Genomic DNA, 25,795 nt, shown 5'->3' on the forward strand with positions numbered 1-25,795 from the left:
CGTTGGCCCCGTTCTTGCAGCATCTTTTTCCGGCCGCAGCGATGCCGGAGCTTTGATGTTTTACCAGATTCCTGATATTCACGGTACACTCGTAAAATGGTCGTACGGGAATATCCTCACTTTATCGCTACCTCGGCGATGCTGCGTCCCATCGCTCGTGCGCCAAGTATAGCACCACGTTCAAACTCTCTTACATCTTGATAACCTGCCATTGTAGGAGGAGCAACCGATCTACCAACTGCGCAAGACACTTGTGTCATATAGGCGTTGCAGCAACGTATTCTGCCTGTTTACAAATCTCTGTATTTGAATATGCATGCCTATATCAGTTTCTTTGGCATTTCAGTGTATTTTTGCGTCAGATGTTCAGTTTTTTTCTCTCAGAGAACCTACCCTGTCGCATTTGCGTCATTTCGTTCGTCAGAAAAAACATTTCCCACACCTGTCGATGTGTTGCATTGTCCTCTCACGCAGCCGAATCAAAGCAGAATTTTGCCTGGCAGACGCGTAATATGATGGGGGTGGACACATTGCAAATCGAAGTCGACGTTTCGCGCGCAAAAAGGGGGACGACCGCTCGTGTACGAGTGGGCGTAATTGCTATCGACCGGTTTAAAAAATTAATAACGGCGCCTAATTGCACTTAATTATGGAAATGGGCCCCGCTGAATGGATTTCCGGGCGTACAAAATGGCAGGGAATCGATAGGTCGGTCGCTACAGCGATTTTCATCCGGAATGGAAGCGCAACGCGGCGCATTGGTACGCCGGTTCGCTGCCATCACAATGTAGGTACGCTAGCGACGTTGGCTTTTAGCGCGGACCAGCCCAGAGTACAATGCATCGGCCTGGTGGAGTTTTGCAATCGAACAGCTAAAAGCTGAGGCGTGAAATGACAAGGGTACGGAGTTCTACAGCAGTACAATAGTACATTATACAGTTGCAGAACCAGCTACGGTGTATAACGTCTCCGAATTTTAGACATTAAAGACCGCGTCATTTTTGTAACTTGTTACTAAAATATCTGAAGTGTACGGTAATTAGTTTTGGTCAGAGACATAGTCTGAACAGTATAGCTACCATCCTTGGCAACTGCAATTATAGGTGCCGGCCGGGGTGGCCGAGCGGTTCTAGGCGCTACAGTCTAGAACCGCGCGACCGCTACGGTCGCAGGTTCGAATCCTGCCTCGGGAATGGATGTGAGTGATGTCCTTAGGTTAGTTAGGTTTAAGTAGTTCTGAGTTCTAGGGGACTGATGACCTCAGAAGTTAAGCCCCAGAATATCTACCATCCTTGGCAACTGCAATTATAGGTAATAATACCTTTTCCTGTTCTGTGAAAGAAGCGATCGTAATAGACGGTACGTCTTTTGTGTGTCTTGCTTTTGTTTTCGCTGTTCTTGAATTACTTTGAGCAGCCGTGCATGTTGTAATTGTTAAAATATGTATGAAATGTCAGCCTCGTTACTATTTAAAGTAACTTCCCGAACCCTCATGTCAATGTTTTGAATGTGTAAACAATTTGTAGCAATTTATAGCCGTCGCGCTGCCAGGACACAAAACCGCTGGTGTGGAATAATCAGACGCCATTACGCGGAAATTTCAAATATCACGAAATATTGTAAGTAGGCTGTTTAGGTTTTTATGTTGGTAAAGCCACGTAGCGCTCTATATGAAAATCACTGACTGTGCTGTGTGCAGTCTGTGGCTGGTTTGCATTGTTGGAATTCGCTATTGTAGTGTTGGGCAGTTGGCTGTTAACAGCGCGTAGCGTTGCGCAGTTGAAGGTGAGCCGCCAGCAGTGGTGGATGTGGGGAGAGAGATGGCGGAGTTTTGAGAGCGGATGATCTGGACGTGTGTCCATCACAGAGAGTAAATTTGTAAGACTGGATGTCATGCACTGATGTATATATTATGACTTTTGAACACTATTAAGGTAAATACATTGTTTGTTCTCTATCAAAATCTTTCACTTGCTAACTATGTCCAGCAGTAGCGACAAAACAGTTTAAAGCATTTCATTTAATAACAGTTTGCATAGCAGAGAGCTTATTTTTTTTACAGCTTCAGTATTTACGATATTTAGATCCAAGTTAGATACAGGAGCTTTGGCCTTGACTTCGAACGAAAGAATTTTAAAATATGGAAATTGTTTAGGCATCTTGTGTGATAAAAGTGAACCATCAAAAAAAAAAAAAAAATAAAATAAATGCAAAGCCAGTGTTTTGTCCCTTTTACATACTCTTATTTCACTGGCTTGCCTGCGAAAGTGTGACCTCTATTATATGAAAGTTGACGTAATTTATAGGCATGTTTGGTGTCGGAATATCAATCAACGGACTCGTAAGCAAGAACAAAATGAAATAGGTGCCAGAAATCTGCTAATTGCACGATCAACAAATGTCGCAGTTAGGCGTCATTAACGGTGAAAAGTAGTCATGTAGCTGTAATTATAGCTCCAATAAATTAAACTTACTTAAATACTTTATTTTTTCTTAACAATTACATGTCTGTAGGTGTGGTACACTTTGAAATTCCCGCGCCACAGTACTCGAGTGCGTCGCTAGATGAACCAAATCAATAAATAAATTTGCTACTTCATCTGCTGACAGGAGTAGGAATATTATTTGCTTTGGAGGATTGAAAATAATTTTTGGAAATTTTTCAGGAAAGGGGTGTTAGCTAACTCGGTTTTTTCATTAACGATGTAGACTTGATCTGCAGATATTCCCACGCCTATCTGCAGATGAAGTAGCAAATTTGTATGTTACTATAATTCTCATGATGCTAAATGTAAATAAATAATGTACTGTTTCACCTACACAATTTATAATTAATGTAACAGTATCCGCTCAAAAACTCACAAAATCAGTGTCTCTCTGTACTAGTGTAAAAGGCGTTTCAGTTGCATAAGTGAATATATGACTTTTTTCCAAACATAGGACATCTTCAAATGTTACGATATATCGAAGCATCTTTGACACTCATATGTTTGTAAGCACTTTATATGTATCAAAACATGTGGTGCGTGGTAGAAATCTTTTCTGTGACAAATCTAAAATATTCAGTGAGAACAATTTACGTGTGCAACGATAAAAATGCAGTGGGAATGTATTCATATCTGTTGGACGAATGTTATGAGGCCGGCCGATGTGGCCGAGCGGTTCTAGGCGCTTCAGTCTGGAACCGAGCGACCGCTACGGTCGCAGGTTCGAATCCTGCCTTGGGCATGGATGTGAGTAATGACCTTAGGTTAGTTAGGTTTAAGTAGTTCTAAGTTCTAGGGGACTGATGACCTCAGATGTTAAGTCCCATAGTGCTCAGAGCCGTTTGAACCATTTGAATTTTATTAAAACAAACACTCCAAACCGACATTTCACGTAAGTCACATCCAGCGAAAAATCTGTAACGCAACTATCTGTGTGCCGTGCTTATAATTATGTATTATTTATGTTTTAGGACAATTAATCTGTAAAAAAACGCACCCCATGTTGTAAGGAAAGCATGTAAACCGTCTGAAGATGAATCATAACGATTCGAAACCGGTAACGGTACCCTTTGAATAAAGGAACTGAAAGTAAATTTGTGGCTGGTTGCTTTCCCAACACCATCAACATTTGTCTTGAAATAACAGCCACGCTCTCCAACAATGTCATCATATGACAAAATTGCACAAATGACTTACAAGTTCGTGGTGCCCTCCATCGGTAATTCAGTATGTTGTTGGCCCACCCTTAGATTTCATGACAGCTTCCACTCTCGCAGACATACGTTCTGTCAGGTGCTGGAAGGTTTCTTGGGGAATGGCAGCCTATTCTTCACGGACTGCTGCACTGAGGAGAGGTATCGATGTCAGTCGGTGAGGTCTGGCACGAAGTCGGCATTACAAAACGTTTCAAAGGTGTTTTATAGGGTTCAGGTATGGACTCTGCGCGGCCCAGCACATTACAGGACTGTTATTGTCGTGTAACTATTCTGCCACAGGACGTGCATTATAAACAGGTGCTCGATCGTTTTGAAAGATGCAGTCGCCATCCCCGAATTGCTCTTCAACAGTGGGAAGCAATAAGGTGCTTAAAACATCAATGTAGGCCTGAGCTGTGATAGTGCCACGCAAAAGAACAAGGGGTGCAAGCCCCCTCCATAAAAAATACGTCCACACCACAATCACTACCTCCGAATTTTACTGTTGGCACTACACACGCTGGTAGATGACGTTCATCGGGCATTAGCCATACCCACACAGTCCCATCGGATCGCCACATTGTGTACCATGACTCGTTGCTCCACAAAACGTTTTTCCACTGTTCAATCGTCCAATATTTACGATCCTTACACAAAGTGAGGCGTCGTTTGGCATTTACCGGCGTGATGTGTAGGTTATGAGCAGCCGCTCGACCATTAAATCTAAGTTTTCTCATCTCCCGCCCAACTGTCATAGTACTTGCAGTGGATCCTGATGCGGTTTGGAATTGCTGTGTGATGGTCTGGATAGATGTCTGCCTCTTCTACTGTCGGCGGTCTCTGTCAGTCAACAGGCGAGGTCGACCTGTATGCTGTTATGCTGTACGTATCCCTTCACGTTTCCACTTCACTACCGTATTGGAAATAGTGGACCTAGGGGTGTTTAGGAGTGCGGATATCTCGAGAACAGAAGTATGACAGAAGTGACACCCAATCACCTGACCACGTTCGAAGTGCGTGAGTTCTGCAGAGTGCCCCATTCTGCTCTCTCATGATGTCTAATGACTACTGAGGTGGCTGATATGTACCTGACAGTAGATGGCAGCACAATGCACCCAACGTGTGTGTTTGGGGGTGTCCGAATACTTTTGATCACATAGTGTACGTACGCAGAGAACAACAGCGCTTTTCTGGGACACTCCTGACGATTCCTTTGCCTCTGCCGAACACTCGCCGCCGAGGACAATGTACTGCGTTATGTTACTTAATAAGGCTTCGAGTCACTCACATGTCTATTCTGTACGCTTGTACTTAAGTTAACAATCTGCAGTGGGGCACCGTGTCAAAAGCTTTCCGAAAATTTAGGAATATGGTATCTGTCTGTTGCCCTTCATCCATTTTTCACAGAATATCATGTGCGAAAAAGGCAAGATGAGTATCACACGAGCCATGCTTTCTAAATCCGTGCTGATTTGTGGACGGAAGCTTCTCAAGCTATTGGAGGTTTAGTATATTCGTACTGAGAATATGTTCAAGGGTTCTCCAGCAAACCGGTGTTACGGATATTGTTAAGTACAGCGTGGTAGCAGCAGGAATAATGTGAAGCAACCGTAAAGGAAATGGTCAGAGGAAGAGCAGATTTCGCATATGGAAAGTCCACCTAAATTCTGAAAGGGTTAAAAGGAAAGCTGTTAGTATTAAGAGATCAAGAGGAATTCCTGATTTGAACGAAGAGGAGTAAGAGAGAACGAGAGAGAGAGAGAGAGAGAGAGAGAGAGAGAGAAAGAAAGAGACGGAGGGAGAGAGAGAGAGAGACAGAGAGAGAGAGAGAGAGAGAGAGAGCAGGTGGGTGGAAAGAGTAAACTGACGCCCTCACTGAGTGGGAGGAACTGCCTGCTAAAGAAGAAACGTGCATCAGTTTGGTGGACAAAAGGAATCGAACATTGTAGTCAGAGCGACAGATTTCTATGACCGAGCAAAGGAGAACGGATAGATAATACAGCAACGGAGTTTCTCAAATCATCGGGAGAAGTTGCAACCTATGTAACTGGAGCTATTCCATACCACATTCGTGAGAAAGTCATCCACAAGGTTTGAAATATACTACTACGTGATCAGGCCCAGTGGACTGCACGCATCTGCAACTTTCCTTGTATTCTGTCCATTGCTGCTATCCGCCATTCGTCCACATCTATTGACACTTGGTTTAAAACTTCATGGAGTCCATCCCTCCAACGCTTCTTGGGTCTCCCTGGCTGTCTCTTTCCTGTAGGTGTCAAATCCATGAGCTTCCGAGGCCATCTGTGATCTTCCATCCGGGCCACATGGCCGGTCCACTGCATTCGTTTGGCTTTGATAGTTCCTACTATGTTTGGCTGCTGGTATAGTTCCTCAAGCTCTTGGTTGTATCATCCTCCATTCCCCTATATCTGCATGCAGAACCGGACCGAAGATGTCCCGAGGCACTTTTCTCTCATAAACAAGGAGCTTATGGAAGTCCTGTTTCCGGATACTCCATGTCTCACAGCCATATAGAACAACAGGCTGGATCAGGGTTTTGTACAGTGGAATCTTGAACTGTCTGGAGAGATATCTGGAGCGAAGCAGTTGTGCTAGGCTGTGGTAAGATCGGTTTCCTGCTTGTATTCTGGCACTGATCTTTGCTTCACATGGCGAGTTCTCAGTGCCCCTAGGTATTTGAATTCTTGCACTCTGTTGTAGGCACGGTCCCCAACCTGCAGTGATTGTAGATGATCAGCAGTCTGACAATGACCACGCGTCATAACGAGGTACTCTGTCTTGGCTTCGTTCATGATTAGCCAAAATTGCTGGCAGCCTCCTTTAGTGCTTTGGTCATTTGCTCCAACTCCTCTTCCGACCTAGAGAGTAAACAGATGTCGTCACTATAGGCTAAGTATGGAAGTCTCTTTCCTTCGATTTCAATCCCTTCGTTCTCTTGGAAGGTTTCGCGTACGATCTTCCCGACGGCAAAGTTGAACAGGATTGCAACTGCAAACAGCTATGTCAACCTGCCAACTCATGCATGTATTTCGTCTTTAAACGTTTACTCTGTTCTGTTCCATACTCTACAGCCTTCCGTACCTTCCGATCCATTGTCGCCACTGCTTCCTCTTTCTTCAGATTTGCCTCCACATGCAAGAAAGATAGAAAACCTATCGCTCTCCTTCTTGGTCTATCCCCGCTACTCCTTTGTACAAAAGGCAGTTCCCCTGCAACTGTACAGTTTCACATTACTTCATCAACCACACTCGAATCTAGTTTGCAGCATATAGTGATGCCACTGATACTATCGATTAATACAAACTGTCGTACTTACCACCGTCATGTTCATTATACTTGCTAGGATGTTCATTATATTTGCTAGGATACTACGTCACCAGTGATGCTATTTGTTATTGTTTGAGTCAGTGCTGTCACGCTGAGTACGTTTAGCAAGTCATTCGACGTCGTTCACGTGATGTTTGAAAAGCATCAGTGCGATGTGATGTTGACTTTATAGAACATATTTCTCCACTGTGAAAAAGGTCTTATGACTGAAGCCGGTCGTGAATAAATTGAATTGCAAGACAGCATTGTTTTCATCACGCATTTCAACGGACAAGTGATGGTTTGTATCATTACAATAATATTGCAATATTTTTTTTGTAAATAAGTTATACACAACTGCAACCAGTCATTTTTTTTTGAATAATAATGCTTTATTCCATAACCGGTTTTCGAACCTTTTCAGGTTCATCTTCAGATGGTTTCGGGAGGATCCGGGAAGTTACATCATTATTGGTTGTAGCATAATCCTGGGTGCTGGTTCTATGGCAGAAAGATGGGTCACACTTTAATGTATCGCCATGACTATAGCTTATCTGTCGATATGGATGTAAATTTAGTTTTTACTTACTGCGACAGTATAGGCGGCTTTTTTCGGATCTGTCTGCCTCCATTTTGATGTCCAGAACACTTCCACACAAACTATATTGGTTTACACTTTGACAGTGACACTTTTCCAGCATGCGCTTTACAACTGTTGCTTGTAACAAAGATCTTGACAGAAAGATATGGTATAAGCCTACTTTGTACAGAGATGTAATTTGTTGTTCTTTATATGTGATAAAGTCGATATAAGAGCAAGTATTTTAATCAGAATGGCGATAACATGAGAGCACAAGATAAAATAAATAAATAAATTACTACAAGAACAAATATCAGGTGATCTGATATCTTATTTCTACTTGTATATTACAGGCAGTTTTTTTAATAGCAATTATCATGTTTGGCATTAACATGAATCCCAAGAAGTCAATAATACAGAGTTATTGTATCTGCCGTGAGATGCAGCTGTCTGTATGACTAGGACCTGTATATTTAAATTAATAACAAATCTTCAGAAGAACTGTTGGCTTATTTCTGTTGTTACGTTAACATGATCTGGGGTATCATCAAGAGCAGATTCTGTTTATTTTAGCTAAATGTATATGTATAAGAGTTATAGTGATTGTAATGGACTAAAGGTGTTTGTATGCCTGTACATTTAATATTTAAAAAATCATGAACAAAAATTCTTTAACTGTTGACTTATTTTTATTCTAACATTAGAGTGATCTGTGATATTGGTAAAGGCAGCTTTTGTTTGTTCCAGCTAGAATTAATATGTATAAAGTACTGATTTATGTTAGCAATGGAGGGCTTTAAGCTATAGTCATGGCGATACATTAAAGAGTGATCCATCTTTCTGCCATAGAACCAGCACCCAGCGTTATGCTACTACCAATAATGATGTAACTTCCCGGATCCTCCAGAAGCCATCTGAAGATGTACCTGAAAAGGTTCGAAAACCGGTCCTTGGAATAAAGCACTATTATTAAAAAAAGTGACTGGTTGCAGTTGTGTATAACTTATTTACATTCAATATACAGTCACGGTTCTAACATATCCGTAATGGATAAGCATAATTTTTTTTTCGGTGTAGCACTGGGGTTACATTTGGCAACGACCTGCATTTTTGTATTCCAGTGGCAAAGTTTCCGTCATTTATTTGCGATTAATTGTGTGTTTTCTGAGCACTGCGAATATTTCAATTATTTTATAAGGCAAATAGTATTCACATCACTTCATTAAATTTTGTTGGATCACTCTAATTATTTTTAAATTGGGCATCTTAATCTTATTTTCTCCAAGAGCAATGCACTGACTATCAATATATCAATCAATATAAACTATAAACTATCTAAGCGCTGCAACGAACAGCATAATGCGCCCAGTGCGTAGTGATACGGTGACAGTGACGGGTTCCTCTGGTATTCACCAGTCCTCTAGAACAGTTCTGCAGTGTATCCTGCTGCTAAGGACGCGGAAGTGCTGTCCAGATAACACTGACATAATGGGCTAAGGCTCGACTTTCACCAGCTTGTGTCCACTAGATTAATAAGACAAGATAAACTGGTACTGAAAGTGAAAGGCAGTCGTGACATTGGAGTTGGCTATACGTGGCTAAGACAAGCTCTAGGATTCGTATGTATTTTAGAGCAGGCATGACAAATATCTTCTTTGTATAAGTCCGCTTGGGCACATGGGTGGTAACGGATGATACTCCTACAACGGTTTCGAATCATATCTACATCTGCTATCTGGAAATCACGTTACGATCTACCTTACCTGTTACATTCACGAACGGCACATGGGAAAACCAACTATCGGTAAAGACACGTAAGATAGCCAGTTTCTCTACACTTCTCGTCGTGATGAGGAGGAAGTAATATGTTCCCGACTCTTCTTCGAATGTCCTCTCTCGAAATTTCGACAGCAAGCCTCTCCGTGATGTTCTAGGCGCGGAGTCCGGAACCGCGGGACTGCTACGGTCGCAGGTTCGAATCCTGCCTCGGGCATGGATGTGTGTGATGTCCTTAGGTTACCAGAATGAGATTTTCACTCTGCAGCGGAGTGTGCGCTGATATGAAACTTCCTGGCAGATTAAAACTGTGTGCCCGACCGAGACTCGAACTCGGGACCTCTGCCTTTCGCGGGCAAGTGGTAGAGCACTTGCCCGCGAAAGGCAGAGGTCCCGAGTTCGAGTCTCGGTCGGGTACACAGTTTTAATCTGCCAGGAAGTTTCATATCAGCGCACACTCCGCTGCAGAGTGAAAATCTCATTCTGGAAACGTCCCCCAGGCTGCGGCTAAGCCATGTCTCCGCAATATCCTTTCTTTCAGGAGTGCTAGTTCTGCAAGGTTCGCAGGAGAGCTTCTGTAAAGTTTGGAAGGTAGGAGACGAGGTACTGGCAGAAGTAAAGCTGTGAGTACCGGGCGTGAGTCGTGCTTCGGTAGCTCAGATGGTAGAGCACTTGCCCGCGAAAGGCAAAGGTCCCGAGTTCGAGTCTCGGTCGGGCACACAGTTTTAATCTGCCAGGAAGTTTCCTTAGGTTGGTTAGGTTTAATTAGTTCTAAGTTCTAGGCGACTGATGACCACAGAAGTTTAGTCGCATAGTGCTCAGAGCCATTTGAACCTCTCCGTGATACGCAATGCCCCTTTTGTGGCGTGTGCTTCTGGAGTTCGTTGAGTTTCTCCATGACACCTTCAGGTGAAGCGAACATGTGACGAAGGGTGCCACTCTTCACTGGATCCTCCCCATCTGCCGAACGAGTCGTTCTTGTATTTCCGTGGATGAATTACACTTCTTTAAGATTGTCCCAATGAATCTCGGTGTATCGTCATCTCAGCTATGTAACTGCACCGTAGTGGATGACTCGGCTGACACCAAATTGATTGCGAAACAGATGTGGCATTCCCATTTGCTGCTACCGTCTTTATCTGACTCCAGATATACTGATTCCCATTAGTTGCCACCTTATTTTTCCATAGCGTACGTGTTGATTCCCATTCTGATAGTAACATAATGTAAGTACAGTATAAGCAAAGCTGCAACTGTCAGGCGTAAGTAACGATATTATATAGGTGGAAGAAATTTGCAGCAAATGTTTTTAAGATATTCATATCGGGTAGTGGTTGAATCAGCTTTTAAATTTATTCTTTTATGTAGATTTGCTCATCCCGCATGTTTTTTCGGAAGTAGTTTTCTTCTCGGTTCCCATTTTAACGTAAGTTTCAATTTGAAAACCCTTTCATGTCTCTAACAGAAGGAGTACTATTATCCGATAAGAGTAAAACTGACTGTTCAGTTCAGAGTGGCAGTCTTAACAACTGTTAGTATTCCGTTGAGAACCACTAATGAAGTCGGCCCACATAACGGGTGGAATGTCGCTATTTGCAAAAATAAAGGTATAAAATAAATAATCAAAAAAGTCATCCAGATGTTCACCGCTAGGTCTGCGGGATATTAGCTCTTAGACGAAGCAATCTTCAGTTTGGACGCGGGACAGAGAAGGCCGTCCAAACAAAGTTTACAGGCGCTTTCCAATTTATATTCCTGCGATTTAAAAGTATTTGACAATTCCAGTGACTGAATGTTTCTACACTGTGTGTGCCCGAGATGAAGTCTCCAGCCCTTTATGTACGTTCGGGGACAAACCTAAGCAGTTGCTGGGTGAATTGCCGTCTCAGAGGCAAAGTGTATAATGTCTGTATTCGTATTATATGTTTTAAGGTGAGAGTTTTGACTATGTGTCAATGGATCGTTCTCTTCGAGGTAATTCATAATGTTCGAACACAATATGTGCTCCAAAATCGTGCTGCATATCGAGGTTAATGGTATGGGCCTGTAATTAACGGATTACCCCTACTGCCTTTCTTGAATATTGGTGTGACTTGTGCAGCTTTCCAGTGTTTGGTTATGAATCTTCCGTCGAGCGAACGGGTCGTATATCATTGTTGCATCTGAGGAGCTTCTACACTATTTACCCGAACAATGAATTGTGCTAATCGAAGCTGTGCAGTTCCTCTTGCCAGGTATTATACTGCCTAAGTGTTACTTGCAGAATTTGAATAAAACGTATCTGAATATCAATTTAACATATCATTGTATTTTAAAGAGTAAGTACCTGTTGTGGATTGGCCAGAGCGCCAACCCACAATGAGAGGAAGCCGAAAGGCACGCGTTTAAGCTCACGCAGGCTGGCGTGAGGTCTGGAACAGGCCAAGGTATTAAGACTAGCAAAAAAGGTACGTAGCTTCTGGAATACCTAACTTTAACCCATAATTGGTGAACATCGGTCTGACGGTACATGCATCACAAGATAAATAGAAAATGATAATGGCGCCTTGCTAGGTCGTAGCAAATGACATAGCTGAATGCTATGCTAACTATCGTCTCGGCTAATGAGAGCGTAATTTGTCAGCGAACCATCGCTAGCAAAGTCGGCTGTACAACTGGGGCGAGTGCTAGGAAGTCTCTCTAGACCTGCCGTGTGGCGGCGCTCGGTCTGCAATCACTGATAGTGGCGACACGCGGGTCCGACGTATACTAGCGGACCGCGGCCGATTTAAAGGCTACCACCTAGCCAAGTGTGGTGTCTGGCGGTGAGACCACAGTACCTGCATTCAGGTCACAGTTCTGGATGTTGTGCGCTACCTCAAGCCAGCTGTCTACTACAACCTCTAGCGCAGACTTGTTAGAAAACTTGAAGACACACGTTTCGAAATATGCGAGGTGGCTGTGTGACCGTAGACACACATTTGCCAACTTGTACCGTTTATGGCCTGTAATTCATGCTATCCTCACAGGCAAGAAAGCCGCACGAAACATAATCCGGTTAAAAAGAATAGTAGATTCTGGAAAGATTATATTTTATCGCCGTGGCTAGGTCTCATTCACTCTCTCTCTCTCTCTCTCTCCTGCACTAAGCTCTCCATATCAGAGTAGTACTTGCACACTATGTTACAGTTATTTGTTGGATGTATTCCAATCTCTGTTTTCCTTTGCACTTTTTACCCTCTACAGTTTCCTCTACTACCATGGGCGTCATTTCGTGCTGCCTTAATACATGTGCTGTCATCTTTCCCTTCTTATTATCAGTGTTTTCAGTATGTTCCTTTCTTCACCGATTCTGCAGAGAACTTTCTCGTTAGTTATCATTCCACCTGTTTTTAACACGACTCCGCAGCACCACATCTCAGTTGCTTCAGTTATCTTCTGTTCCGGTTTTCCCACTCTTCATGATTCACTACCGTACAAATTCTGTGCTCTAAACGTACTTTCTCACACATTACTTTCTCAAATTAAGGCCTATGTTTGACAGCAGTAGCCCTCTCTTGGCCGGGAATGCGTTCTTTGCCAGTGCTAGTTTGCTATTCATATCCTCCTTGCATCGTGTGTCATGGGTAATTTTGCTTCCAGGACAGCAGAATTGCCTAACTTCGTCCCCTTCGTGATCCAAGATTTTTGTATGAAATTTCTTGATATATTGGTTCAAATGGCTCTGTGCACTATGGGACTTAACATCTGAGGTCATCAGTTCCCTAGAACTTAGAACTACTTAAACCTAACCAACCTAAGGACATCACACACATCCATGCCCGAGGCAGGATTCGAACCTGCGACCGTAGCGATCGCATGGTACCAGACTGAAGCGCCTAGAACCGCTTGGCCACACCGGCTGACTCTCGAAATATTCATTTCGGCTACATTTCCTTACCTTTCTCTTGTCAATACACATTTTGTACTGATTACATGTTCATTGCATCCAACAGATCGTGTACTACTTCTTTACATTCGCTAAAGACAGCAATGTCATAAGCAAATCTTGTCGTTGGTATCCTTCCACCCTGAATTTTGATCCCACTTTTGAACCGGTTTTGAACCCAAAAGACAACATTTACGATGTTTTAGTGAAATGGTGATATCAGAAGCGATGTGCTAAACATATTTAATCTCTTTTATAACACGTAGAAAAGGAGATTTTAGATTTAATTTGAAATATTTCCCGCCAGACAAATCTTTCCATTCCATACCAGACCAGACAGCCGACATAGTTTTCGGGATTTAGGGAGGGAATCCAGCCCCAGATAAGAGCTGAGCAGCGTGTATGTACACTACTGGCCATTAAAATTGCTACACCACGAAGATGACGTGCTACAGACGCGAAATTTAACCGACAGGAAGAAGATGCTGTGATATGCAACTGATTAGCTTTTCAGAGCATTCACACAAGTTTGGCACCGGTGGCGACACCTACGACGTGCTGACATGACAAAGATTCCAACCGATTTCTCATACACAAACAGCAGTTGACCGGCGTTGCATGGTGAAACGTTGTTGTGATGCCTCGTGTAAGGAGAAATGCGTACCATCACGTTTCCGACTTTGATAAAGGTCGGATTGTAGCCTATCGTGACATTGTTGCTCACGTTGGTCGAGATCCAATGACTGTTAGCAGAATATGGAATCGGTGGGTTCAGGAGGGTAATACGGAACACCGTGCTGGATCCCAACGGCCTCGTATCACTAGCAGTCGAGGTGACAGGCATCTTATCCGCATGGCTGTAACGGATCGTGCAGCCACGTCTTGATCCCTGAGCCAACAGATGGGGACGTTTGTAAGACAATAACCATCTGCACGAACAGTTCGACGACGTATGCAGCAGCATGGACTATCAGCTCGGAGACCATGGCTGCGGTTACCCTTGACGCTGCATCACAGACAGGAGCGCCTGCGATGGTGTACTCAACGACGAACCTGGGTACACGAATGGCAAAAAGTCATTTTTTCGGATTATTCCAGGCTCTGTTTGCAGCATCATGATGGTCGCATCCGTGTTTGGCGACATCGCGGTGAACGCACATTGGAAGCGCGTATTCGTCATCGCCATACTGGCGTATCACCCGACGTGATGGTATGGTGTGCCATTGGTTACACGTCTCGATCACCTCTTGTTCGCATTGAAGGCACTTGGAACAGTGGACGATACATTTCAAACGTGTTACGACCCGTGGGTGTACCCTTCATTCGATCCCTGTGAAACCCTATATTTCAGCAGGATAATGCACAGCCGCATGTTGTTGGTCCTGTACGGGCCTTTCTGGATACAGAAAGTGTTCGATTGCTGCCCTGGCCAGCACATTCTCCAGATCTCTCACCAATTGAAAACGTCTGCTCAATGGTGGCCGAGCAACTGGCTCGTCACAATACGCCAGTCACTACTCTTGATGAACTGTGGTATCGTGTTGAAGCTGCGTGGGCAGCTGTACCTGTACACGCCATCCAAGTTTGTTATTACGGCCAGAGGTGGTTGTTCAGGGTACTGATTTCTCAGGATCTATGCATCCAGATTGCGTGAAAATCTAACCACATGTCAGGTCTAGTATTATATATTTGTCCAATGAATACCCGTTAGCATCTGCATTTCTTCTTGGTGCAGCAATTTTAATGGCCAGTAGTGTAGTTTCTAGGCACACACCGGGCTGGTATGTATGGTCCACCTAAGATACTCGCTGCGTAAATGTTCAGACATCCGTATGAACATGAGATTTATTCCAGATGCAGACAGCTGGGGTACACAGAGATTTCGTCCTGGGGGATGGTGGCTTCACGAAGGGCATCCCGCCACCAACTGTACCGATACTGAAGAGGTTGAAAAAAATCAGCCAACCAGTTCCAAAACAAAGGTTTATTAGTCCTTGACCTAGGTTTCGATATTTATAATAATTTCTTCTTCTTCATCACAAGATCAACTTCTGAAGAAGATATTTTTAGAAATATCCAAACCTAGGTCAAGGGCTACTAAACCTTTGTTTTTTCAACCTCTTCAGATTTACACAGTTCCTGATTCGCAGCCACGTTTAAGATTTGTACTAGTACCGACAAATCCCATTTGACAATGCTGACCCCATAGAGAACGGGAAAAGCCAAGGATGAAAACAAGATAAGGAGTTTCTATTCCACAGAAAAAAATGTCATTCTGAGTGTACTAACAGGTGCAACATGACTGTCACATACCGCTATGTGATATTGTTACATTATTCTGCCACTGTTTCGTGTTTTACTGACAGGACTGGGAGCGTTTGGTTGAGAGGGACAATTTGCATCTTTCTCACTTGGAAAGTGCACTACTCGGATGGTCTCTATTTCCTATTATCTAAGATATTGTTCTCACTGTAACTTTGGTTTCGTTGTGTTCAGAGGACAAACACATCCAAAAGCCGCTGGTAGTTAATGAGTGTTCCTTAGCTAGTTTCACTATTAACATACTATTATTGTCATTTCGAAAGCAGTTACAATACATATTACGGTACATTTCAAGAACACCACATTCATTATACGATCGTAGAGGGATTGTTACTGTAGGGTTATCTTTTGTCATCATGTAAAATCGTTGACAACCTACATGATATTTTCACTTCGTATTTGGACATACCAAAGAAATGGTAGTTAAATGACGTCCCTGGCATGGTCACAAAAGGAATATAACGTTCTTGAAATGTACTATGACAGTTAATGTATCTAAATTAGAAATGACGATATTGATTACCTATTGCCAGTATGTTCGGTTACACCCGCTTACAGTGCAAGCTGCAATGTTGCTTTAGGTTTAATAATGCTAAAATGTGTATGTAAATTTCAGTATCACTTCAAAACGGCAATAAAGCCGAAATTGCAATACGCACCAAGAATGAAAAAATTACAAATAGCTAAATGGAGAGGCTTCGGAACAGATAGAGGAAATGTAACTTCTGCGAAAAGCACGAAGGCAAATAGTTTAACACGACTTTTTTTTCGTCCCGACACCGGAACGAAATGAAGAAGCAAGAGTTTTAATGAATTCAGGGAGGACACGTTGCGAATTACACATCGACAGCCGCTTCGTAATATTATTCAGCATTACAATTCTCAGCAAGAATATAACAAGACATTACGTATCGCTTGCTGTATAACACAAAGTATTGCGGCGCTGAGATAGAGCCAATACTCCACCGAACTGCTGAAATTAAAATACCACACCATCAAAGTATTCCGAGAAGACGAACATAAAACCACTCGCGTCAGGTCAAACAAGAATGGTTTACGACCCTAGTCACGCATGTATAAATGGTTACGTTTGTGGGATGTAATTCACGCCAGAATTTCGGTCGCGATAGTCGTGCCAAAACAGACTCGTTAAAACATGTCAAAACAGATTTTCATATGCTGTTATTTTATTGCCAAGACCAGTTTCATTCGCCTGTAAGCATCTTTAGAAATGTCAGCTGCAGAAGCCGTTATTTATTCTTTTCGAGAGTAGGTAAAGGAGATTTAAAAACTACTCTGAACTATTTCATGTGCTCAGTTCCTTTTGTTCCTTACCCCAGAATGTAATGAGCTATTGGTAACGTGTATTGCGTCTCTTTACTTTTTTGTGAAACCTGTTTCACTTGTAACTTGAGTAGTGACACAGGCTAATGTTTTTAGTGTGGTATATTTCAAAGCACCTTGTTATTTATTATTCTGTAACTAGCATAATTCATTTATACACAGTATGTAAATCGACTCGTGTGACATCATTTCGATAGCAATCGTGCAGGTCATTTATGGAATATGTTCTCACAGAATATCTTGAAAATAGTTCTGATGGTGGACGGGTAAATTTCGTATTAGATTTCCGGAAGGTAATAGACGCTGTACCACACTGGTCACCAACAAGTTTTAGTATCTTTAACATCTATCACAGAGAGCTTTAAACAAATGAGCTGAACAGCTACCACTGCTGAAAAATACACTCCACAACAAGCATAAAGCAGAACACGGTAGTGCTACTTACGACAGCCAAGATCAAAATTTCTCGATGTGCTAGAGGAAAATGAAGTCTTTAGCAGCAGAAAGTGCTCTCCAGACCAAGCTTAAGTGAACGCTGAGAGATAAGTAAGAACGAGCATTTTAACATTTTTGAGGAGCTGTTCTATTCACTTGATATTTTAGTGCCTCGTATTAAAGTGTGGTGCATTAATAGACATTGAGGTGACGAAACTCATGGGATAGAGATTTGCACGTATAAAGATGGTGACTGTATTGCGTTTTTTTTTACTGACTAGTTGGATGCGACCTGGTCCGCCACGAATTCCTCTCCTTTGCGAACCTCTTCGTCTCAGAGTAGCAGTTGCAACTATCTCCATTCTCATTTATTCCAATCTCTGTCTTCCTATACAGTTTTTACCTTCTACAACACCCTTTAGTACCACAGAAGTTACTCCCTGATATCTTAAAAGATGTCCGGTCACGTTGTCTCTTCTTCTTGTCACTGTTTTCTACATGTTTTTGATTCTATGCAGAAACTCTACATTCCTTACCTTATGTCCACGTTATTTTCAACATTCATCTGTAGCACCACGTCTCAAATGCTTCGATTCTCACCTGTTCCTGTTTTCCCACAGTCCGTGTTTCATTACCATACAATGCTGTGCTCCAAATGTACATTCTCAGAATTTTCTTCCTAAAATTACGGCAAATGTTTGATACTACTACATTTCTCTTGGTCGGAAACGCCCTTTCCGCCAGTGCTAGTCTACTTTTTATGTCCCGCTTAGCGTGTCACGGATTTTTCTGATCAGGTATCAGAATTCCTTAACTTCATCTACTACGTGACCAACAGTCATAATGTTAAGTTTCTCCTAGTTCTCATACCTACTTCTTCTCATTACTCCCGTCTTTCTTCGATTTACTCTCAATTCATATTCCGTACTCATTAGACTGTTCATTCCATTCAATAGATCACGTAATTGTTCTTCACTTTCACTGAGGATAGCAAAGCATCAGCGAATTTTAATTTCACCCCCGAATTCTACAGTTTAAATTGTGATCTTCATATGTCAAAAAGTGACACACTTTTTGTTATGTTTAAACAGTCTAATAATCGATATTAATTATAATGAATTTTTTTCCCAAATTCGCGTGTTGCGTACAATCTACATACATCAACAATTCTGCCACTCATTGAAGTGCGCCTTTTCGCACCTGGTGGAAGCAACTAATGGATTTGTCGTCCTACTCAAGTCCCCAGTTGGACCTCTGAGTGCTTAAACAATTTTCTAGCAATCATATTTCTTTTACTTCGGCGCGAATAAGCACAAACTTTGTATTTCTTCTTACTAAAGAGCCACAATAAAAATATACATCCATTACGATGTTTAAATGTATTCTTCTGACGACATATATTTGTCCAGGTCGCCATAAATACGTACACTGATCACACAAAACATTATGACAACCGACCTACTATTTATATAAACCCGTCCAGGCGGTAGCGGCGTCACTTGGCGAGGAATGACTGTAGTTGTTTAATATAGATAAAGCAATTAAGAATAATCCAGCGTCAATTAGACTACTGGCCATTAAAATTGCTACACCAAGAAGAAATGCACATGATAAACGGGTATTCATTGGACAAATATATTATACTAGAACTGACATGTCATTACATTTTCACGCAGTTTGGGTGTATCGATCCAGAGAAATCAGTACCCAGAACAACCACCTCTGGCCGTAATAACGGCCTTGATACGCCTGGGCGTTGAGTCAAACAGAGCTTGGATGGCGTGTACAGGTACAGCTGCCCATGCAGCTTCAACACGATACCACAGTTCATTAAGAGTAGTGACTGGCATATTGTGACGAGGCAGTTGCTCGGCCACCACTGACCAGACGTTTTCAATTGGCGACAGATCTGGAGAATGTGCTGGCCAGGGTGGCAGTCGAACATTTCCTGTTTCCAGAAAGTCTCGTACAGGACCTGCAACATGCGGTCGTGCATTATCCTGTTGAAATGTAGGGTTTCGCAGGGATCGAATGACTGTTAGCAGAATATGGAATCAGTGGGTTCAGGAGGGTAATAAGGAACGCCGTGCTGGATCCCAACGTCCTCGTATCACTAGCAGTCGAGATGACAGGCATCTTATCCGCATGGCTGTAACGCATCCCTGAGTTAACAGATGGGGATGTTTGCAAGACGACAACCATCTCCACGAACTGTTCGACGACGTTTGCAGCAGCATGGACTATCAGCTCGGAGACCATGGCTGCCGTTACCCTTGACGCTGCATCACAGACAGGAGAGCCTGCGATGATGTACTCAACGACGAACCTGGGTGCACGAGTGGCTAAACGCCATTTTTTCGGATGAATCCAGGTTCTGTTTACAGCATCATGATGGTCGCATACGTGTTTGGCGACATCGCGGTGAACGCACAATGGAAGTGTATATTCGTCATCGCCATACTGGCGTATCACCCGGCGTGATGGTATAGGGTGCCATGGATTACACGTCTCGGTCACCTCTTGTTCGCATTGACGGCACTTTGAACAGTGGACGTTACATTTCAGATGTGTTACGACCCGTGGCTCTACCCTTCATTCGATCCCTGCGAAACCCTACATTTCAGCAGGATAACGCTCGACCGCATGTTGGAGGTCCTGTACGTGCCTTTCTGGATACTGGAAATGTTCGACTGCTTTCCTGGCCAGCACATTCTCCAGATCTCTCACCAATTGAAAACGTCTGGTCAATGGCGACCGAGCAACTGGCTCGTCACAATACGCCAGTCACTACTCTTGATAAACTGTGGTATCGTGTTGAAGCTGCATGGGAAGCTGTACCTGTACACGCCATCCAAGCTCTGTCTGACTCAATGGCCAGGCGTATCAAGGCCGTTATGACGGCCAGAGGTGGTTGTTCTGGGTACTGATTTCTCTGGCTCGATCCACCCAAATTGCGTGAAAACGTAACCACATGTCAGTTCTAGTATAATATACCTGTCCAATGAATACCCGTTTATCATCTGCACTTCTTCTTGGTGTAGCAATTCTAATGGCCAGTAGTGTATTCGCAACTGCAAATATATTTCATGTATTTCGTCAAGTTACGTTGGCGCGGAGGCAGTTCGCCTTCTTTTAAATTTCCGTCTCACTTACGAAGAGAAGTCACGGGGAAGCGACAGCCAACACGTCCGCAGAGTCGTGGAATAATACTGAGGAAAGCAGGAGCTGGAATTCAGCGTTAAGCGCACTACCTCCAGACATCTCAAGCTTACGGGCATATTCAGATACTTAAATCCTTATTTTCTTACTCCATTCTGCTTACATCGTCAATAACAATGTACTCGCCCTGGAAAGTAACGCTCTCTGAAATCAAAGTTTTGCGTTATGGCTCTAACTGTACGGTGTTTTATCCTGTGTGCCTATTATTAGTGCCGATAAACAGTAACGCGGCATTCATAGGCTATATTCGTTACCTCGTTTCCTCTTGCGTCCCTGTAATGTAAACGCTTTTCCACAGATACAAGGGAATCGTAGCGCACACTGGTAAAGTGACAGCAAATGCTCGTTCGTTAATGTTAGCCTCCATTTGCTTCCGTTAAAAAAATGGCTTAAGATTAATTATTGTAAGGGGATGGGTTTGTGCCACAAGTCTCTTTATGAATATACCCAGCGAGGTGACGCAGGGTTTGCACACTGGACTCGCATTCGGGAGGACGACCGTTCAAATCCGCATGCGGCCATCCTGATTTAAGTTTTCCATGCTTTCCATGAATCGCTTCAGACAAATGCCAGGATGGTTCCTTTGATACACTCTGAGTTTGTGCATAGCCGACGGGACGTTAAACTCAATCGTCCTTCTCTATCAATATTGCTTTGATTTGATATGCGCAACCCGTTTCGACATTTTTTATCATTTTCAGATGCTTATACAACTACGCTTTCTAGTTTCATGAGCACAAGGGTTTATAAAAAGAGTAATAACAAGCACTTGAAAATAAATTCAAGTAGCGTGGTAGCAGAAATGTGTTTATTTTTACAAAATTACGTTATATTCATGTTTTAAACGCTCTGTTCATAGCGTCAGTTTTGGTTTGCAAACGAAAGATCAACGCAGGATTACATATATCGCTGCTGAAATTGACGCTAGAGTATATGCAAAAGAGTACGAAACAAATGTTGGCGAAGAAGTAATGGAAAAATGGCTGCAGAGCACACGGCGGATAGATCCCTAGTAGCCTTTAGATTGCGTGGCGGACAGATGCTCGTAGCGTTCTAGCATGGACTGGATTTTCAGATGCATGTTATTGTACATAAAAATGTGTAAGAACAAGCATCTGACGATGAGCATAAATTCTCGAAACGCGTCGGACTTACCGAGATGAAACTGCATGTGATGGTTTACATCTAATTGTACATTCATGCTCTGTAAACCACTTTGAAGTGCATAGCAGAGGCTACTTTCAATTGTGTCAATTGTTAGGGCTTCTTTCCATTCCATTTACATAAGGAACACCGAAAGAAGGATTGTTTAAAAGCTTCTCTGCCCACTGCAACTGGTCTGATATGGTTCTCGCGATCCTACGTAGTGACGCGTAGCAGATTCCTAGATTCTTTACTTAACAAATGACATAGAAGAGTTAAATATAACAATGAAACAAGTCGAAGGCAAAGTAAACGATTCTAAGCAGGAGGGATAGGCACGAAGTACAATCATCAGAATGGTTGTAGTACCACTGATAAAGAAAGAGGTCCACAATCAGAAAGAGAAAATAATATTCGAAACTGAATAGCAAGTCGAAATGGAGACCGTATTTTATGCGTACTGAATGAAGTGTTCCAATGTGGATCTTAACTATGTAAATAAATAAACAATAAGACGATGTAAAAACAGAAATACGTAAAATAACGTTGATTATTAAGTTTAATTATGACGTATAAACTACATAGCAGAGTGATATAAAAATTGCAATAGATTTAAGGGGTAGTAAAAGCGAAATGGGATATTGCTTGGCAAAAAACGTTACAATAACAAATGCTTATCCAGCAAAATCGAACTAGAACGCTGTATCACAGTCGTAACACCAGAAAATTTTGTACTTGTGAATGTGTCACGATGAAGTAGAAGCTGGAGAGAGTAGAGGTACTTCAGAGAAGGACTGTTAGAAAAATTATGTGTGCAATACAAACTACGGACGGTTCGAAATGAGAGGTAACTAAGAGTTCTACGAAAATATAGAGTTAACACAAGAACTAATGGTAAAGCGAAGATTAACCTTCTTTGAACATTTCTACCAAAGGGCCGAGAATAACCTAACGAAACAAATATTTCTGTGTTTGCGGAAGAATATATTGACAGTAGTACGAATTGCAGAAATTATAAAAGAAATAACAGAAACAACATAACAAAATTGGAATTAACATAAAGAAACCTTTTCACGAATTAAATTCTAATTTTAGAATCCTTTCAATGCAGAAGATATGACGAATTTGGAACAACATGGACAAAAGAACGAAAAAGTAAGTTTAGGGGCAATGCGAGGCAGTACTGGCAAGAAAAAAACAATAACAAATGAAGAAGAGCTACTGGATTATTTACGTGATTCTAGTTTCAGTACAAACGTAAAAAAATCCGGATAAGCAGTACTCGCGCACAGACAGCTCGTCAATTTCAGGAATCGAGAATTCTTAAATGTCCACTATTGATATCGATATCGATACATGCAAAACATGCATCTATCTGTTTCTGAGATAAAGGGTCTTAGCAGAAGACTAGACGCAAGTCAGATAACAAATGACAAAAACATTTCTTTTTCGTGTGGTACAATTTCGAATTAACAACTTTAGGGATTTAACTTTGCTTTTACTTGGAAACCTTGCTTCTTGCCATGTATCGTGATTCTAGGTCAACGGAAGCCACACTGCCGCTCTTGATGAATAAGTTTGCGAGTAGAAGAAAATGGTTCAAATGGCTCTGAGCACTGTGGGACTTAACAGCTGAGGTCATCAGTCCCCTAGAACTTAGAACTACTGAAACCTAACTAACCTAAGGACACCACACACATCCATGCCTGAGGCAGGATTCGAACCTGCGACCGTAGCGGTCGCGCGGTTCCAGACTGAAGCGCCTAGAACCGCTCGGCCACACAGGCCGGCCAAGTATAAAACATCTGACATAAATGGCCGTCTGTTTTTATTATATTGACTGAGAAGCTCAAACGTTTTCCACCGCCAAGGAGCTATAGAGCTTAGCATGAGACATAAATTTCGACTTGATACGTAAATCCGTTCCTGAGAGTCGGACAGACTGCTAGTTGGATAACAAGTGTTAAATTATTCTTTCGTGTGACATAATTGCAATAATTTTCGGAGTTTTTGCTTCGGTTGTACTGTGAAACCTACCTTCTTGCCAAATTTCATGATTCTAGGTCAACGAGAAGTAAACTACAGGTTTTGATAAGTGAGTTTGCGAGAATCAAAATATGTGACATAAAGGGCCGCATCTTTTGACTGCGCTGATTTAAAGAAGGTTAAATTTGTTTCTTCGCCAAGGGACTACAGACCTTAGTATGCGACATAAATTTCACCTTGATTCGTCTACCGTTGCGGGGAAAAAAGAGTCTTAAGGGACGGACGGATAGACAGTCAGTCAAATAACGAAAGGCCACATAATTTTTTTGGCGTGTTGTCATTACAAACCAATAATTTTCTTTCAGTACTACTGTTGAACCTTACTTCTTGCCAAATTGCGCGATCCTAGGTCTATGAAAAGTAACCTAAAGGTTCTGGTGAGTGAGTTTACAAGTATCAAAACGTCTGATATAAATGGCTGCGTCTTTTTAATGCATTGGCCTAGAAGCTTCAGTTTTTTACACCGCCAAGTGGACGTAAACCTTAATATGTGACACAGATTTCATCTTGATACGTCCACCCATTCCAGAGAAAAGGGGTTTCTAACGATCGGACAGACAGAGACCAACAAAGTGATTTTGTAAGGATTCCGTTTTTACCGACTGAGGTACAGAATCCTAAATAAATTTATAAAGTGACAGGTACAAACTTAAAGCCTTTGTGGGAAATGACGTTATCTTGACACTTTTATCGCATTTTCGCAGTGTCTGAACAATGTTTGTTTCGAGGGAGTCATGGCTGCAGCAGCGGACATTTCACCAAGAAATTGACTAGATAATAAACAGGAATCTAGCTGTTACGAAACTTCTTGGCAGATTAAAACTGTGTGCCGGACCGAGACTCGAACTCTGGACCTTTGCAATTCGCGGAAAAGTGCTCTACCAACTGAACTACCCAAGCATGACTCACGCCCCGTCCTCACAGCTTTACTTCTGCCAGTACTTCGTCTCCTACCTTCCAAACTGTACAAAAGGTCTCCAGCGAAACTTGCAGAACACAGTTTTAATCTGCCAAGAAGTTTCATATAGGCGTACACTCCGCTGCAGAGTGAAGATCTCATTCTGGAAACATGCCCTAGGCTGTGGCTAAGCCATGTCTCCGCAATATCCTTTCTTTCAGGACTGCTAGTTCTGCAAGGAGAGCTTCTGTAAAGTTTGGAAGGTAGGAGACGAGGTACTGGCAGATGTAAAGCTGTGAGGACGGGACGTGAGTCGTGCTTGGGTAGTTCAGTTGGTAGAGCACTTGCCCGCGGAAGGCAAAGGTCCCGAGTTCGAGTCTCGGTCCGGCATGCAGTTTTAATCTGCCAAGAAGTTTCATATCAGCGTACACCGCTGCAGAGTGAAAATCTCATTCAGGAATCTAGCTGATACTCTTTCAGGTAGGCAGGTCAGATAATCGCGGTAAAATAAATCAAATGGTAACAGCGAAGAGTCGCAGACATTCTAGACGAACTGATATAGCGGTGCCTTTAGAATTTCGCAGCACGGCATTTGTAGAATATGACACAGTATTACAATTTTGTGTTTACCTTGCTGTTCCATGCTGCCGGCTTGAAGACATCGTGCGGCTGCTGCTCAAACACTTGTGTTGCCATGGTTCACGGTGATTCTACTCGCAGACGGCACAAGAGGTAACGCTGAGAGCGGCGGGAGCTGGTCAGCAGAGCGCGTAGTCTGGCGAATGGCCTGCAGCGAGGTACGCGACGTTTGCGGAGCACCTGTTGTGTCGCGTGTCACGGCGGTGGGCACCGGTTAGCGGGTGGGGCAGCGCGTGGTTTGCGCGGGGCGCGCGCTGCCGCGAGTGTTTTATGCCGGCGTCGCCCGGCCACCGCCTCCCGGCATGCACCGCGCGGGCGTCGCTCGACGCCGACAGCGCCTCTGTCGGGCGTGCACCGAAGCGCAATTCGCCAGCCACCTACCGGCCAAGGGCGCGGAGGTGTGGCGGTCAGGTGTTTTTGTATGTATGTGTGTGGCGCGGAGCAGGGGAAGGGGGGGGGGGAGGAGGTGGAAGGAAG

The 25,795-nt window shown here is 42.9% G+C and overlaps 1 protein-coding gene across 1 annotated transcript in view; it reads right to left on the bottom strand.

The window, feature by feature from the left end:
- Positions 1 to 25,577, bottom strand: part of LOC124717050 (arylalkylamine N-acetyltransferase 1-like) — a 256,852-nt gene extending 231,275 nt beyond the window's left edge. The window contains exon 1 of the mRNA XM_047243724.1: positions 25,310 to 25,577. Within this exon, the coding sequence (XP_047099680.1) occupies positions 25,310 to 25,375 (66 nt within the window). The 5' untranslated portion in view covers positions 25,376 to 25,577. The remainder of the gene's footprint in view (positions 1 to 25,309) is intronic.
- Positions 25,578 to 25,795: the final 218 nt, after the last annotated feature.

This window comes from Schistocerca piceifrons, chromosome 9, assembly GCF_021461385.2.
Source record: "Schistocerca piceifrons isolate TAMUIC-IGC-003096 chromosome 9, iqSchPice1.1, whole genome shotgun sequence".
NCBI classification, from domain to species: domain Eukaryota; kingdom Metazoa; phylum Arthropoda; class Insecta; order Orthoptera; family Acrididae; genus Schistocerca; species Schistocerca piceifrons.